At 40.7% G+C, this 18,799-nt stretch overlaps 1 protein-coding gene across 4 annotated transcripts in view; it reads right to left on the bottom strand.

The window, feature by feature from the left end:
• The window catches only part of DCLRE1C (DNA cross-link repair 1C), a 36,273-nt gene that overhangs the window by 4,032 nt on the left and 13,442 nt on the right, over positions 1 to 18,799 (bottom strand). For 2 of the 4 annotated variants that reach the window (XM_006065997.4, XM_044928107.2), the window contains 11 exons: positions 17,102 to 17,161; positions 15,355 to 15,410; positions 14,048 to 14,149; positions 13,578 to 13,650; positions 13,292 to 13,432; positions 12,772 to 12,873; positions 9,255 to 9,356; positions 6,182 to 6,318; positions 5,143 to 5,197; positions 1,725 to 1,813; positions 1,141 to 1,235 (listed from right to left, as the gene is read on the bottom strand). In XM_006065997.4, the coding sequence (XP_006066059.3) occupies positions 1,141 to 1,235; positions 1,725 to 1,813; positions 5,143 to 5,197; positions 6,182 to 6,318; positions 9,255 to 9,356; positions 12,772 to 12,873; positions 13,292 to 13,432; positions 13,578 to 13,650; positions 14,048 to 14,149; positions 15,355 to 15,410; positions 17,102 to 17,161 (1,012 nt within the window). The remainder of the gene's footprint in view (positions 1 to 1,140; positions 1,236 to 1,724; positions 1,814 to 5,142; positions 5,198 to 6,181; positions 6,319 to 9,254; positions 9,357 to 12,771; positions 12,874 to 13,291; positions 13,433 to 13,577; positions 13,651 to 14,047; positions 14,150 to 15,354; positions 15,411 to 17,101; positions 17,162 to 18,799) is intronic. The other 2 variants (XM_006065998.4, XM_006065999.4) reach the window with 2 other exon arrangements.

Raw genomic sequence — 18,799 nt, 5'->3', positions numbered from 1 at the left:
CGGAATGCTCATGAGACTGCTTACTGGATAGGGTAACTTACTATTCTAGTGCTGAAGCTGGTGTTAAGACGCAGGTAATTATAAGTTAACTATTTTCCCAGTGACAAAGGGTATAGCTTAAAACTACATTTTTTAAAGCTGCTTTAATGGGGTAGGGGGGCAGGTATAGGAACCATCATCGAGCTTCCCATCTTAGCACTGAGGAGACAGGCCTGGAGGTGTGTGACAACGCGAAGGTCAAGAAACCAGACCGGCAGATTGAGGGACGAAACCCAGCTCTTAAAGTCCAGGGTTCTGTTAGAACTGATAATTGTTCAAACAAGCAACTGTTTATATCTTCTCATCTTCTAAAGGACTCAGGGTGACGTAAGATGTCTAGCTGCTGTATCTGTAGTCATCCTAATGTCCAAGTTATGGCTTTATTTTAAGCCAGGGATTAATACATTTGTTACAGCTCCTTCACAGTGTGCCAAAGTTACCTTTCTGTGGAATGTGTTTGTATCACCTCTAAAGCTGGACAGCTTCATGTTCTGAATCAGTGACTATAACAGTATCGTGGTATGTTTCAACTCTAATCTGTCAGAACATTTTCACATTAACTCACCTGTATGTGTCTGAAAAAAAGTAAAATTTCTATGCTATTAGAAGTTTATTTTGATATTATTCTATGCTATGACAATATAAACACTGTAATTTCTACAATTCAATTTAACCCAATAATAATGAGAGCTGTGAAATAGATTTAACATATAATGTTCATCACAATATTTATACAACTGAAAAGTTCAAAATAAATGTACAATGACAAACATCAGATATACCATTATGTAGTTATGGCACCCAATAGGTGTGTAGAAAGGTGAGAAAATAAAACCTATAATAAGGAAAAGTCAAAATTGACCCAGAAATGATAAAATATGATAGTAAATCCTCATGATCTTGGATTAAGCAATAGTTTTTCTTAGATATGACACCAAAAGCAAAAGCTATAAAAGGAATTAGATAAATTGGACTTCATTAACAGTTAAATTTTTACACTTCAGAAGACACCACAAAGACAGCTTTCCCCAGACCAGAACACCCTGAAAAGCAGCCTTGCAGGGAAACCCATATCCATGATGCCAGGGTCATTCTTCCTACCTGGGTCTAGGTGGATTGTTCTAGCTCTCTTCAGTTTTCCAAGTGGTTTGTACTTGGGCTCAGTCCTTTGGGAAGATCGGCATAAAGGCTTTAAGCTGAAATAATACAAACATGTTATTTTTCCTGTTGGAAAAGCTGCTGGAATGTAAGTGTTACAGAGGTTATGAAAACCTGACTGGGGGGCGGGAGCCACTACTGTTAAAAGCAGAAAAGCAATGTTTAATAATCAAAAATTACTTTCCTATAACAAAGTGGTAAATACGAGCATTTAAACAACCTAGTAGACCTCCATCTCTAATTGTAGGACTGGGGAGAGCAAAACTTTTCTCTTTGTTCTTGCACTGCAGAAAAGCAGGTCTTTATAGAGGAACACCTTCTGGCATTCAGGGAATTTCAGTATTGCAACAGCTTCCTTCTGCCAGATTCCCAGAAGCCTTTAGGATTATGTAGAACACACTTGCTTGAAGAAAGCCCATGTGCCCCTAAACTAGCCTGTTTCACATCCTTGCTCCCACTTTCAGCCCAAAACTATTCTCTAGGTCCATCCCATTCAACAACATAAATGCCCCAGGTAGTCCACTCACATTTCTTTAACTTTATCCATAGTTGTGCCCAACGGGATGACATTTGGATAGACATTCACGGGACAGATGTAGCTCAAGAAATCTTTAATCTGGAAGAAGGAAAACAAAATGCATCAAGTTATCTTTCCCATGAAAACCCTGGCTGTTAAAGAAGAGCGAAGCAAGGAGAAGCTAAAGTCTCTCAAGACTGTGGCTCCCAATGTCGGCTGCACCCGGGGAGTGTCTGGGCCGTTTCAAGAAGAGATGCACAAAGTGCAGGCCCTATCCCCCAAAGATCCCCTAACACCAAGCTGCATGGGGCCTGGGAAGCAGTGATTCGGCTGCCAGTAAGGTGTGAGAAACTGATGACTGGGATTCAGAGATTCTGTCCTTCACATGACATTAGTTTCCTTACCCATAGTGACCCATTAGGTCACTCACCCATAGTAAATACCTCTCCTTCCAGGAAGCTGGAATTTAGCTGAGTATTTAATATGCACAAGGAAACAAGGTCTTCAAACTCCATTCCTTTCCTCTGACATGAAATTGTTAGGAATACACCAAGAGGAACTACACCTTTGAGATTGCCTAATTTGTTCTCAGGATTTATTCTAAACAAGGACAATGACATGCAAACATGTCATGTCATGAATACCCTCTGCAAAGCTCGGAATGCTAAACAAGAACCTCCTCAAAACATCTCTTAACAACCCAGACAGGCTTCTGCTTTGTCACTTACTAGATCTTGGTGAGCTTGTGATTGATCTCAGTCAAGTTACCTCATGTCTCTTCGATTCTTCATCTAAGCATATAAATGGCATAACGCGTGTGATGTGCTTAGCCTGATACCTAGCACATGGTTAAATATTCAATAAAACTATTAGGAGTTGGTCGTCATGGCAACACAAAGATTTTTTTTTTTTTCTTTCTGCACATGGGGAGACTGAGGCACAAAGTAAGTATTAGCACTCAACTTTTTCAAGTAAAGCACCACAAGAAGTAGGGAACTCAGCAATTATTAATAACTGGTTTAAAACAAAACGGGAACCTTAATTAAGCCTGGGGGAAAGACAAAGATCCATTCTTTGGCTACTTTTCATAAACAATTTCATTTGCACTTTGAGAGCAGGCATGCAATGAAAAACCATTGTTACCTGCCCACAACCTATATGATTTGTACAATTGTCCAAAGTTGAGGCTGGTAGAAATCTGAGGCTTTTGAAGGGAATAAGAATGAGGAAAGGAAGGTCAAACCTACACACCAGAAACAGTTCAGGGAGACAGACACCCAGTACACTCTCCTGCTTGTCCATAAAGTCACTGCAAACAGTGGACCGCTGTTCCTGGTGGAGTAACTACAGGGTTCTTGTGAGCCTCTAGTCACAGCACTTTGTCAACCAATCAAATACACAGTCTTGCTTTATGTGAGTTTCTCTTTAAAGATATCTTACATAATATATACTTTTGGTCCATGGACACTGAACTCATGGCCAGTGGCTCTGTAAGTCACAACTGAACAAAAATCAAACAGGTACCTCCTCCATAAGGCACACTGCAGCCTCCTTGCGCTTAGGAACACTTGCCAGCACTTCAGCATTACACCTGGGGGCTCTTTCAAACAACAAAATCACCCCAAAAGCACAAAAATATGGAAAATGTAGCAGTAAATAGTTTAAAGGACACTTGTTTACAGTCTACGAGCTGAAACATGAAGGCAGGAGACCACCATGTGTAACCTGAGTCAGGAATGTGCGTGTCAGGCGAGTCCAATCCTTTGCTTCCCGGGTGTACATGTGTGCAAAGGACCACAGAGCACCATGCACACTGATGTAAGGGTTCATACAAGTGTCAGTAAACAGGCGGGTTTGTAATAAGGAATCTACGAATAATGAGAATCAATAATACTTGGGGGCGGGGGGAGGGAGAAAGGATATAGAAAACAAACCTATGGTTACCAAAGGGGAAAGGGGGCGGCAGAGGTATAAATTATGAATTTGGGATTAACAGATACACACTATAATGTATTAAATAGATAAACAAGGACTTGCTGTAGCACAGGGAACTATATCCAGTATTTTGTAATAACCTATTAAGGGAGAAGAATCTGAAAAAGAATGTATGTGTGTCAAATAACAATCACTAAACATTAGTGAATTTGCTATACATTAGAAACTAACACAACATTGTAAACTAACTATACTTCAATAAATTTTTTTTTTTTTTTAAGAATGTCATTGCCTGGAGCTGTTCAAATCACTACCATGCCCACAGCTCACTGCTGCAGAGCTGTATCTGTGTAGCTCCAATACGAAAAATAACCATTATCAGGGAAATGCATTAAGTGCAGCAGTGGCAAAACTACAATCATATATGACAAAGTATCATAAAAAGCCAGCTTTGATCTCGCTTTTTCTCCCATATATGAAATTACTGAACCCCTGCACTTGTAAGATGCTAGCATTTACTTTGGAAATGCTTGAGAATTTTGCAAATAAATTACATATGTCAGGCTTCCATCCTAGTAGGTCAATATCCTATATAAAAAGTATCCTCACATAACCATATTAAGTCCTCTTCAACTGAGTAATTCTGCTATACTGATCCTTACTCAGGACAGAGTGTATACCCAAATCAGCTTTGTTCTTCCACACTTCTGAATATTGAGGACTATTTTGTAAATGGCTTTTCAGTACCATCAAAATCCAGAAGGGGCCAAGAATCTGGCCAGTACCAGGCAGCTTATCATGAGGTTTTATCTGCAGTGCTCCTTCAAATAAGATTTAAGATATTTTTTCAGTCTTTCTTTTTATTGAAGTACTCCTTCAAAGAAGATTTAAGATTTTTTTTCAATTTTTTTATTGAAGTATAGTTTATGTACAGTATTATATGTCATAGGTATACAATGTAGTGATTCATAACAGGTTATACTCCACTTATACAGTACTGACTATATTCCTTGTGTTGTATAATGGAGTATTTTACCTTAACTATGACTTCATTAGGGACACTTTTTTTTTGTCTGTTAGCCTTTGAATTTTATTTATTAAACTATAGCTGATTTACAGTATTGTGTTCACTTCAGGTGTACAGCTTCAGATTCTTTTCCATTATAGGTCATCACAAGTCAGTGAATATAGTCCCATGTGCTGTGTAAGATTTACGATGCTTTTATGACAAACAGAACTGAAGTGGGGTATTTCAAATAAATTTAGAAAGCAAGGCAGAGAGAACACCTTAATCGTATGTTTTCTTTAATGTTTAGGTTGAAAATGGTGATGATCAGCAATTTCCTTTAGACTTAGTGACATACCTCATACACTGAGATGTCTTCCCTGCATTTCTTTAGGAAAAGCCACAGCCCACCTTGAGCAGTAGAAAAAGAGATGCCCCCAGAAGCCATGAAGGCTGCCGAGGTTCTGAGCCTATGGGATTCTCTTACCTCACTGTAGGAGGAATGAAAAGAAAAGCAGGCTCTGTAGGAACTCTCTCCAGTCCTGGTGGGAGATGCAAACACAAAATTAAAGGTCACTTGATCAAAACTAAGTTCTAAACTTCAAGTATTTTCATGTAGGCTACTGCAGTGTGAAATCATCCTATCATCAGTAATTTCTTCCTGGCACAGGGGAGAATCCTTTCCAGAAATATAAATTTTTGTAGACATTCTGAGGAGCGAACATTAAGGAAATGTGCTAAAACACAATGATCAGTGTGGGGCTCCTCTACTCCACCAAGGGCTCTACTTCCTACAACATCCATTCATGACTCCCCGCCAAGCAAGACACCTCAAATCTAACCCTCTTGTCTGTCTAATGCAGGTAGACCCTGGGAGATACTGGCCAATAGATAGGTTTGGAAGCAGCATTTCTTTAGTTCAAACAGAGTTTAAATTTCAGAGGTTATTTTCCACAATTGTAATGTATTCTCTTCTTGGGCTTAGGCTGCTGCTGCTGCTGCTAAGTTGCTTCAGTCGTGTCCGACTCTGTGCGACCCCATAGATGGCAGCCCACTAGGCTCCTCTGTCCCTGGGATTCTCCAGGCAAGAATACTGGAGTGGGTTTAGGCTAGACTGCATTTAAACCATTGATTTAATTGATGCCTTCAAATTGTGGTGCTGGAGAAGACTCGAGAGTCACTTGGACTGCAAGGAGTTCAAACCAGTCAATCCTGACTGAATATTCATTGGAAGGACTCATGCTGAAGCTGAAGCTCCAATCCTTTGGCCACCTGATATGAAGAGGCAACTCACTGGAAGAGACATTGAGGCTAGGAAAGGTTGAAGGCAAGAGGAGAAGGGAGCAACAGAGGATGAAATGGTTTGGATGGCATCATCAACTCAATGGACATGAGTTTGAGCAAGCTCTGGGAGATGATGAAGGACAGGGAAGTCTGGTGTTCTGCAGTCCATGGTGTCACAAAGAGTCAGAAATGACTTAGTGACTGAACAACAAGGTTTCTCTCCAAAGACACTGCTTGCTTACCTCATAATGATGTTGGTTTTTCTGGTTCTTTCTCCAAACCACATGGTAGATGGCTTAATGCTGATTGTGTGGAGTGGAATTCTATTTTTGGAAGTAATGCCACATGGTAACTTATTCCACTGAAAATATTCCTCTGCCTAAAAACATTTTTTAAAAAATCAGTTTTAACATTTTCAACAAATCTGTTTGTAGGCAGGGTCTCAAAAACAAACATAGATGGATTTTCAGACATAGATAATAGACAGAGAGACATGAGGAAACAGGTAAGTCCAAAGTGAGGAACATTCCATACAATAACTGGCCTGGGCTCTTCAAAAATGTCGCTGTAATGAAAGAAAAGCAAAAGACTGGAGATTTACTTGATTTACATCAAAAGAAACTAAGGAGATCTGAGTGAATGCAACACATGATTCTAAATAATATCCTGGGGACTTCTCTGGTGGTCTAGTGGCCAATACTCTACACTCCCAATGCAGGGGGCCCAGGTTCCATACCTGGTCAGGGAACTGGTTCCTACATGCCGTAACTGAGAGGTCATATGCCATGCTAAGATCCGGTGCATCCAAATAAATAAATATATATTTCTTTAAATCCTGGACAGCCTTGCTTCTCCCTCCACAAGCCATAAAGGACACAATTGGGACAACTGGATATTTGAATATGGACGACATCACATCCAACAGTGTTGTATCAATGCTGAATTTCCTGAGTGTGAGAACTGTACTGTGGTCATATAGGAGAATGTCCTTGTTTATAGTGAAGTGTCATGACTCAGATGGGTTGGTGGGGAGTTGGGGGGGAGTGGCGTGCTGGTTACACACACACAGGAGAGAGAGATGAGGCTGCCAGGAAGAAGGCATGGGGGTGTTAACACAGTGGAATCCGGATGAAGAGGACGAGGTGCTCATATGACTCAGTGATTCCACTCCAGGGTATACATCCGGGAAAAAAAAAAACAAGAACACTAATTTGAAAAGATATATGCACCCCAGTGATCACAGCAGCATTACTTATAATTGCCAACATGTGGAAGCAACAAGATGTGGTACATATATACACCATGAGCTATGAGAGGGAAGTTTGGGGGAGGATGGATACATGTATATGTATGGCTGAGTCCCTTCACAGTTCACCTGAAACTATCACAACGCTGTTAACTGGTTATACCCCAATACAAAATAGAAAGTTAGACAAGAAAAAAATAATACAAAATGAGCATTATCACCTCAACTAATGCTGATAATGTGCCGTAAGAAAAGAATGAAATTTTGCCATTTGCAACAATGTGCATGGACTCGTAGGGTATTAAGTGAAATAAGTCAGACAGAAAGACAAATACTATATGATATCACTTATTTGTAGAATGTAAAAAATACAACAAACTAATGAACATAACAAAAAACAAGCAGACTCACAGACACAGAGAACAAACTAGTGTTAACAGTGGGGAGAGGGGAGGGGGAGGGGCAGACAGGAGTAGAGGATTAAGACGTATAAACTATTAGGTATAAAATGAGCTACAAGGACATACTGTACAGCATGGGGAAACAGAGCCAATATTTTATAATAACTATAAATGGAGTGCAGCCTCTAAAAACTGTGAATCACTATATTGTACACCTGCAACATGTAATATTGTACATCAACTATACAAAGTGTAGCACTCAGTTGCTCAGTCACGTCTGACTCTATAGCCCCATGGTCTGTAGCTCACCAGGCTCCTCCAACCATGAAGTTTTCCAGACAAGAATACCGGAGTGGGTTGACATTTTCTATACCAAGCAAAAAGAAATCTGCCAATTAAGACATTTATGGGGTGTTGGTGGGGAAAAGACTACAAGTCCCACAGAAAAAGGACAAAACAGTTTCTACTTGGTATCAACATTATTTTTATCCATCCATTAAATAACTGCATGGTGTGTGTCTGTGTTTGTGTGTATATATACATAAACAAAATGATGAAGTAAATTCATGATGTAAATTATAATATGCAGCTGAACAATCATCAAAAGAATTTCTTAGCTCGTATCTCTCCCCTAAGGTGGTTTGAAATAGAATACTCCATGGTATGAATAACAATCTTTTTTTTAAATTTTGCTTTACTTTAGGGCAAAGAAACTTTAGGATTTTGGCTGATGGAGTTACATAGTATTACTACTACAGTGATTATCCAAATGTATAAATGTGCTATTTACTAAAATAAAAATTACTCAGCATTTGAATGCCAAGATTAAAAATTTAGAGAAAAATTATGATCACACAAACCCCCTGCATTTGACGGTCACTAATTAGTAGTTGAGTTACACTGAATGACTATATAAATTAAAATGGAACTGTTAAAGCCAAATTCAAAATTGAATCCCTGGCAGTTAATAAGAGAAGGAAGTTCTATGATGGCATCAGAAAGTCAATTACCAGTGAGTTTGAAAGACACTAAAAATATTCATTTGAAACTGGATCACCAATACACGTAACTACTTCCAAATTTAAGGGACTTCCCTGATGCTCCAGTGATTAAGACACCACACTTCCAATCCAGGGGGCAAGGGTTTGATCCCAGGTTGGGGAACTAAGATCCTGTATACCGTGTGGTGTGGCCAAAAAATTAAAAAAAAAAAAAAAAAATCAAAGCAAAGTTATATTTAGATATTTACCTCAAATGATAAAAAAATAAAGTTTATAAATATGCATGTGTCATGAGTTTCAAAAGTAAACCACAATGGATGGTGATTACCTTTTGTTAAATTTTCAATTATAAGCTCTAATGTTACTACTTTCCTTACAAATAAATTGTTCGTTACATAATTCATTACAAATAAACATATATCAATTGTATAAATATATTTCATTAGAAATTACAAGTATCTGTGTCTATTTACTAATTAGGTTTATGATAATGGAATATAGTGATGTAATGCTGCATGACCCTGATCTAATACTGGGATCTCAGCCTCACTTTTCACATTTGGAAATTGAAGAGCCTAGAAAATGGAATTTCTGAGGTTCCTTCTGAATCTAAAATTCTGGTTTCTGTGAATCATACAAACAGTAAGAAAAAGAGTTCACCATGTACCTTTGGATGTCGACACGCGTGGATCTGAGTGTCACGGTCTGTTGTCAGATGATGGAGAATGTCAGGCATGTTTCGAAACATGTCTAGTTTATCCACATGAACCTGAGGAAAACAACACAAATAAGCACGTTATTGGAATTGTATTTCCTGTAAATAAAGTATTCAAGGGTAAATTGGGCAGGGGTAAATCATCCAGTTAGAAAATAACTCTTTCTTCTTCCTCAAAGCCTAGTTTTCAACTCTTTCAATGCCTTTTAGTATCTGCCAGGACATCGAGAACCCATGCTGTGCAATCAGCATTACTGCCCATTGTGGGTGGCGGTGAAAAGTGTGGTGACTTGGCTGGTGGATTTCATTGGATCCGTCCATCAAGTCATTCAATTCATATTTCTTGTACATCTGTTCTACATCATGCTGTATTCTAAATATTGGGTTTATTGCAGTGTACATAGCAGACGAAAACAATCAAGAATCACTTGCTGGACTTCCCTAGTGGTACAGTGGATAAAAATCTGTCTTCCAATGCAGGGGAAAAGGGTTTGATCCCTGATCCAGGAAGATCTCACATCCAGCGGACCAGCTAAGTCTGTGTGCCACAACACCTGAGCCCGAGGGCTTCAACTACCGAAGCCTGCCTAAAGCCTGTGCTCTGTAACAAGAGAGGCACCACAATAAGAAGCCCGCACACTGCAATGAAGGGTAACCCTGCTGCTGCTGCTAAGTCGCTTCAGTCGTGTCCGACTCTGTGCGACCCCATAGACAGCAGCCCACCAGGCTCCCCCGTCCCTGGGATTGTCCAGGCAAGAACACTGGAGTGGGTTGCCATTTCCTTCTCCAATGCATGAAAGTGATAAGTGAAAGTGAAGTTGCTTAGTCATGTCCGACTCCTAGCGACCCCATGGACTGCAGCCCACCAGGTCCCTCCATCCATGGGATTTTCCAGGCAAGAGTACTGGAGTGGGTTGCCATTGCCTTCTCCAAGGTTAACCCTACTTATCGCAAAAAAGAAATCCTGAGAGCAGCAATGAAGAACCAGTTAAACAAAAAATTAAATAAATAAATAATTTAATAATAATTTTTAAAAAAGAGTCACTTGCTCATGGAATTCCTTAGCAGGTTTAGTCTGTAGGACTTGGTGCTTTCACTGCCAGGGCCCAGGTTCGATTCCTGGTCAGGGAATTAAGAGTCTGCAAGCAGTGAGGCATGACCAATGAATAAGTAAATAAAATGTTTAGAAAAGGACTCACTTGCTCACAAAACACACACAACATGCTGTATACCGGCAGCTGGCAGGAGGGGAGGCCAGCAGGAAGAGGAAGCAGAGACCCAGATCCTCCCTTTCCACACTCTTCTTTATTGGGTGAAAGGAGGACTCTGGCAGATGCAACAAAGCAAAACAGAACAAAGCTCAGCCACCTTCAGAATTTTAAAGCTAATACATTTTAAATTGTTAAAACCAACATGTCGGTTTTACTTAAATCTTCTGGGTATTTTAGAGTAAACAACAAGTACCTAAATTGATATAATGAAATGGCACCCTCCCCAAAGCATTCTAATTTTGAAGTCTGAATAACAAAACAGATTAGACTAATGTTAAATCAGTGTGGAAATTAAATACCCAGACAGGTGTAGAAAGAATCCAAGCCTGACTGTGACTTAGCCTTATTCCTCTCGCTGCCTGTTTTCCTAATGACTAACAAGAAGAAACAACAAATGGATTTTTCTGGCCTAAGAAGATAAAAAGAGGTAAATTCTGAGATGTACAGAGAGACAGGGAAATTTTCATCCGCACGAAAATGAAGGTGCTTGAAGAGGTTGCTATAAATCAACCCTCAGATCTCATCTCTCAGATCCCTCTGACAAAAAAACCTCACTTTTCTCCCCTTTTCTGTGTGCTCTTTTCCCACCAGGCATGTAGGATCTTAGTTCCTCAACCAGGGATCGAACCTGTGCCCCCTGCACCAGGAGTGCAGAGTCTTAACCACTGGACTGCCAGGGAAGTCCCTATACTCCCTTGTCTCTAAAGTTGTTTCTGTTCCCTACAGAGGGATTAAGAGACTGGCAAGAGGGCTCACTCCAGGGTCACTTTCCTAGGACCTGCCTCCTCTCCACCATCCCTGGGCACTTCCTAGGCCCAGGGTTTCTCCCTGCCAGGCCTCAGAGCTGGAGTTCCAGTCTTGTAGATTTCACACACCGCTGAAATTTACAAAATAAATTCAGGATTGACAACTGGTGGCTAGCTTTATATTTTGCCAAGAAAGGACATGAGGGGGAAAAAAAGCAGACTGTAAAATATGCAAGTTTGTGCACACACACAACATATAATTACTGTGATTTTTATTTAAAAGGCCATTTTAACACCAAAAACACATACGAACCACAATCTCAGAATGAAAGCAAATCTGTCCCAAAATGGAGAATTGGGAGCTTTATGCCAAAAATATTTGGACAGGAAAACTTAAGGAAGGAAGAAATTAAGGAAAGAAGGACTTAGGAAGTAAGGCTTATGGAGAGTGGCAGAAATTGTTTAAATTTCAAATATAAGACTCAAACCTTTTTAGTTTTACTAAATTGTGTTGTATATAAGTTAAGTTCATGGCAGAAGTCTGTTAACCAGAGGATCAATAAAAGGTGCCAAATGAAGCAGAATTTAAACGTCCAACTCGTTCCAGCATTTGTTTTGTTCAGAGCCACCACCAAAAATCCATCTTCTCTCAGGGGCCGTGGGCACTGCCAGAAGCACTCTGCTCACCTTGTTGCCGGGGTTCCCAAAAGCCCAGCACTCAGCTCCCATGGAAGGGACAGGTGAATATTGACTCCCAGCCTAACCTGACATGTTTCCTTCAAGGGGAAGAGGCTTAGTGCCCTAGGACAGTATTCTCCATACACTTTTGACCATGATCTCCAGTAAAAAATATTTTTTGAATTGTGATCTTTTCCCAAGCTGGCGATTTGTGGCACACTCCTTTCTCAGGATACTGGGCAGAGGCAGAGCCGCAGCCCCTGGCCAGGCATGCAATCATGAGGGTGAACAGCTCACACACTTATTGTATGCTATAAGTGAAAACCAGAATGGTTGTATGTCCAGAACACACAACCATTCTGGTTTTCACTTACAGCATTCAATAAGTTACACGAGACTCCCAACACTTCATTTAAAATAGGCTTTGTGTTAGACGGTTTTGTCCAACTGTAGGCTAATCTATGTTCGGAGCACATTTCAGGTAGATGAGGCTAAGCTATGATGTTCAGTGGGTCTTGGCTATTAAAGGAATTTTTGACTTAATGGTAAGCAATGGACTTAGCAGGACAAAGCCCTGTGGTTAACTTGAGGAAGGTCTAGATAGGCATGTGTCTGATTCCTGACGTAAATTTTCACAAGACAGTCATTACTCTTAACTGTAAGCAACCCCCTCAGATATTTCCTAGTTCAAATGTATTCTCATTGCTGGTCACAAACACTAAATTTCATGACCCGCGATTTTGAAAAAAATACGTCCTTTAGGGGACTTCTCACCAAAGGGCTCTTCCCACTGTCCATTCTCCCAAGAGGAAGCAAATAAAGATGACAAAGGCTGTGCTCAGGGCTTCCCCGCTGGCTCAGTGGTGAAGAATCCACCTGCCAATGCAGGAGACACATGTTTGATCCCTGATCCAAGAAGATTCCACATGTCACGGAGCAATTAAGCCCATTCGCCACAACTATTGGGCCTGTGCAGCACAACTGCTGAGCCCAGGTGCCACAACTACTGAAGGCTGCGTGCCCCGGAGCCTGCGCGCCACAGCAAGAGGAACCTCTGCAAGGAGAGGCCCGTGCACCGCAGTGAAGAGTAGCCCCAGCCTGCCACAACTAGAGAAAACCCCACACAGCAACCAAGACCCAGCACAACCAAAAATAAATTAAATAATTAAAGACTGCATTCATCTGTTATGGTTTTCAGTCTGGGGGATGCTGGGAGCGGGCATGAGGAAGGGGAGGAGACGAGAGGGGAGGATGGAAGCTCAGAGCAACAGAAAAGAAAAGAGTCGTCAGGTACCTGGAGTCCAAACTCCTCGCTGAGGTTGGTGAAGAGATACTCGTAACCATAGGCAGCCTTGCAGTTCAGCCACACCACGTGGTAGCGGCTCCGTGAGATCCAGCTTCGGACCAGCTCCATGATTCCACGCAGACACTCCTCCTGGGCAGGAGGGTTCAAAGGCAGTTAACACTGCTCCACGCCCGGGCTTCCCAGACACCCACGGCAACAGGAACAATTAACATCCCATCTGTTACACCCCAAACCACCCTCTTAAGAAATACAGCTGTGCTCCAAGGAGACGTACCCGACTAGGAATTTGATAGTATTTTGGGTCGCAGAAAGTTGTGTCTAAGTACACACTCTGGATGTCTTTCACTCTGAAAACAGTTCAAACAAGGGGTGTGACTCATTTCACGGGAAATAAAATACGAAGCCTACACTTTCAGTTATTTTACAGTTTGTTCTGTCATTTGGATTTTTTTCTTACATCAACTTTGTTGGGAAATGATTTCCATATGATGAAATAATACAGCTCTTGCATATATAGTTCAGTGAATTTAGACCAATTCATGTAATTACCACCTTGATCAACACATGGAATGTTACCATCCCCTCATTTCAAGAGGAAAAAGGTGCCTTTCTGTTACAAATATTATTATAATCCAGCTAGATTTCTAAGAGAAACAAAGCCTGGTATTTAGTGGGGAGAAATGAACAATAAAACCTTTAAAACAATGCAGTCATTAGGTTCCAGAACTCCACAAAGCCCAGTACCTGCCCCCAGAGTGCAGAAGCTCCATTCTGGCAGCTTCTCCTTTAGCCAATCTGAAGTCTCCTGTGTACAAGACAGTTCCATTGTTGCCCTGAAATAAAAACCTGGAAAGAAAATAGATCTCAGTGGCTTCTAAGTCTCATACAAAATTCTAGTAAATTTATTCTAAATCCATATACTAAATATATGTGCTGTGCTTAGTCACTCAGTCATCTCTGACTCTTTGCGACCCCATAGACTGTAGCTCTCCAGGCTCCTCTGTCCATGGGTATTCTCCAGGCAAGAATACTAGAGTGGGTTACCATGCCCTCCTCCAGGGGATCTTCCCAGCCCAGGGACTGAACCCAGGTCTGTCATATGACAGGCAGATTCTTTACCATCTGAGCCACCAGGGAAGCCCAAGAATACTGGAATGGGTAGTCTATCCCTTATCCAGGGGATCTTCCCAACCCAGGAATCAAACCAGGGTCTCCTGCATTATAGGTGAATTCTTTTTTTTTTTTTTTCTCATAATTTTTTTATTTATTTGTTTTTGTCTGTGCTGGATCTTCCTTGCTGCATGGGCTTTCTCTAGTTTCAGTTCGCAGGCTTCTCATTGAGGTGACTTCTCTTGTTGCAGAGCACAGGCTTAGTAGTCGTGGTGCATGGGCTTAGTTGTCCCGCAGCATGTGGGATCTTCCCAGACCGGGGATTGAACCTGTGTCCCCTGCATTGGCAGGCAGATTCTTTACCACTGAGCCACCAGGGAAGCCCTGCAGGTGAATTCTTTACCAGCTAAGCTACCAGGGAAGCCCACTAAATATATACTAAATACAAATATATACTAAATCCATAGCCCATGTTGCCTGCCAAACGCAGCTGCTGTGATACGGTGCTGATGTAATTCCCAAACTGTTAAACCACACTGAACCCTCAGCTGCCATGTCTTGCCAAAGAGGGAAAACATAACATGGTGGAGATATTGCTGAGTTTGCAAGAGATGTCCCCTAAAATGCATCAGCACCTTTGACTGTATACAGGAGAAATCTTTTTCTCCTGCTCATGGAGAAAAAGATCCATATGACAAGAAAATGCAAAGCCCATGGAAAGATTGCTACTGAAGTCTTCCATTGTAAGAAAGCCACATTTCGAACTTGACCTGTGCCCCAGTCCCCCCTAGTTTAACCCTGGAAATGAAGGTTAAAAGAATTGCTATCACAAGAAGCAAATCTCCTGGTACATGTTATTTTCTAGACCCTACAAGTTTATTTCTACAAATGTAATACATATCAACACAAAATAAATGGGTAAAATAAATGATCCCCCTTACATAACTGATCCTGGGCAATGACCAGCAGGTAAAAGAGTCACAACAATCTCTTCCTTCTAAAAAGAAAGAAAAAAAAATAATAATAGAAGTTATCATTAGGACCCAGCTAAACAAAGCCCTCCTGAGTAGAACGTACACAAGTACTTCTCAAGAACGTGCAATATCTTGCTCCTTTCCCCACTCTCCAAATCCTGGAAACAAGTGGACTCCTCATTCACAAAACAAATGGTTAAAAGTAGAGTTCCAATGCAAAACAGCATTTCCACTCTTGGGAGGAAAGAAATGAAGTGACGGGCCTAGAGATTGTCATACTGAGTGAGGAAGTCAGGCGGAGAAGAAATATCACATCCCTTACATGCAGGATCTAAAAAGAAATGATAAAAATGAACTTATTTACAAAACAGAAGCAGACTCAGAGACTTAAAGAATGAACTTATAGTTACCAGCGGGGAAGAATGGGGGGAAGGGAAGGGATAGTTAGGAAGTTTGGATGGACATCAACACAATGCTGTATTTAAAATGGATAACCAACAAGGTCCTGCTGTACAGCACAGGGAACTCTGCTCAACGTTATGTGGCAGCCTGGATGGGAGGGGAGTCTGGGGGAGAATGGATACATGTGTATGTATGGCTGAGTCCTTTCGCTGTTCACCTGAAACCATCACAACATTGTTAATCGGCTATGCTCCATCATGGCAACCCCTCCAGTTATGTTTCACATTGTTCATTCCCCAGGCCCCTTTAAAACAGGCTCTCCCACTGGTTGGAGCTGGAGACAAACACACAAGCTTCAGTGTGTGAGAAGAAACAGAAAGGACCAGAGTGGGGCGGCAGGACTCTGACCACTGAGGGCCACCTGCTGCCTGCTGTCCAATTCTGAGAAAGCCACTCACTAACACAGGCCGCCAGCGACTGAGAGCATCTCCCAAAAGTGTCAGCTAACGGAGCTCAGGATGGCATTCAGGAAGGTTCCAGGCCATCCCTTCCCTCTCCCTCGGAACAGTTACTGTAAAAGTACTTCAATGTCTGATCTCCTCCAGGGAGGACATGTGAAAACTCCGTCCCTGTCCCATGACAGCCACACCACCAAGGACACTCTTCAGATTTAAACGTGTCAACAAAGCAGGTTCTAATTGGGCTACGTAACAAATGTTAACTGGATTTGCTGTAAGACAGGAAAACACCTCCCAGTCCGATGTATAATTTGACGTAAAAATAAATACATACATAAATGGTGGGTCTGCAATCCTAGCTACAATTAAAAAAAATTTTTTTTGAATGCACAACACAAAAGTACCTGCATCTGAATTTAAGGACAAAAAAATAAACTAGATCCACTTGAACATGTCTTTTTCTTGAATAAGAAAATGATTCAGAAAAAAAAAAATCACAATATACATAAATTTGCTGCAAAAACATTAAACACTGTTTTATATACCTAACATTATAATAAACTTAATACATGTGACAGTCATACTACATAGTAATCATACCATTACTATGGCACTCCTATAACTAGCATGTGACACTAATGGAAGCAATTCTGTTCTTAGAATTGGATAGAAGCAACGTTCAGTCCCTTAGATGTAGAAAATAAATACATCACAAACTTTTTTTTTCCTTACAAACTCATTCATTTACTATAAATTTTATTTCTGGCTAAATGAGCATTCAAAATCAAGGAGAAAGATAATCATTTAATGCTAAATAACAATATTTAGAAATACAATATTTAATATTTAGTTACCTCGCCTGATGCTTCATCGACTAAAGATATCTGGGTAGGAGTTTCAATTTCAATTGATACCTATTAAAATAAGACATCAGGTATATATCATATTGTACACAGTCTTTCATGACTTTATATGCCTTTGCCATCTAAACACAGAAAGGGAACTAAGAGATATTACAGACTCTCAGTGGAACAATTTCTGATTTCACTATAAAAACAGTTTTACAGCTTGAAAACATGATAAAGTTAAAATTACACCTTTCTTGAGGTTGATATGGCAATATGTATATATATTGGATGCCTTACAAACCTGTACATCCTCTGACACAGCATTTCTACTATGAATTCAATTTCCCCCCTTCACCTCCCCAACCCTCCCATTCCCATTGAACTTGAGTCTTTGTACAACATGTAGTCACATGTTCTTTGTAGATTTTCTGCTGCAGAACACAGTCTGCCATCAGTCTGTGATGTGTTGGCCTAATTCACAGATTCAAGAAGCTATCCGCACACTTTATAGAATGGCAACCAGCACAGAGAGGCATTCAGTAAGTAGTTGATGAATGAAGATAATTTTTCATCTTTTTAGTCCACTGATGTCATAATACCTTCAGTGAGGTTCAGGTGTGAAAATAACTTTCATTTTTGGATTAAACACACAGTATTCATGATGTACTATTTTTTTAATACTGTTAGATTCAGTATTAGGATGTTCAAATGTGCTCATATAGAAATGGCCTTTTTTCCCCATGTATTATCATTATCCATTTGACAGTGAGGTTGAGCAGCTTATCTTTTTATTCTTTCCTACAGTAGGGATTATTTGTTCTTCGAATATTTGGCAAAAGGCAAGATAAAACCATCTGGGCCCGAGGCTTTTTTTGAAGAAGAGATCTTTGAAAACTGCTTTAATGTCTTTGATGGTTACTTCTTTATTCAAGTTGTCTACTTTTCTTGCCCCAATTTGGGATTTTCCTACTTTTCCTGGTATTTATCCACTCTAGCTAAATTATCAAATATACTATATTAATTTTCAAAACAAGGCACTGCTGTTCATTAAGTTATTTTCCTTTATATCATTTGTTATTTTTATATGCATCTTTGTTTTTTTCAGTCTTGGCAGAAGTTTATTTCTCTACAGACCAGCTTTTACTTTTATTCATCTTCCTTTTTATTTTCTGTGGTAGTTTATTTTCTATGGTAGGTAGGGTAGAACCCAGGCAGGGACAAAGTGGCTTGTGTGGCCTGAGAAAATGGGAGTGAGTGGTCCTGGTTTTTACTGTGGTTACAGGGTGGGCCTGGGATTGCATCTTGGAATGCCATGTAGGTGCCAAGGAAGGTGTAAACTTTTTTAAAAATCAGTTTGCACACAGGTAGGGCAGAAGGGAAAGGTGGACATGGGAGCTGAAAGTTGCCAGCAGTCAGACATCAAACAGACTCTTGTTCAGAACTCTCTGCTGCTGCTGCTGCTGCTAAGTCGCTTCAGTTGTGTCCGACTCTGTGCGACCCCATAGACGGCAGCCCACCAGGCTCCCCCGTCCCTGGGATTCTCCAGGCAAGAACACTGGAGTGGGTTGCCATTTCCTTCTCCAATGCATGAAAGTGAAAAGTGAAAGTCAAGTCACTCAGTCGTGTCTGACTCTCCGCAACCCCATGGACTGCAGCCCACCAGGCTCCTCCGTCCATGGGGTTTTCCAGGCAAGTGTACTGGAG

The sequence above is a fragment of the Bubalus bubalis genome, chromosome 14 (genome assembly GCF_019923935.1).
Source record: "Bubalus bubalis isolate 160015118507 breed Murrah chromosome 14, NDDB_SH_1, whole genome shotgun sequence".
Taxonomy (NCBI): domain Eukaryota; kingdom Metazoa; phylum Chordata; class Mammalia; order Artiodactyla; family Bovidae; genus Bubalus; species Bubalus bubalis.
This window is presented reverse-complemented; position numbering and strand designations above follow the sequence as displayed.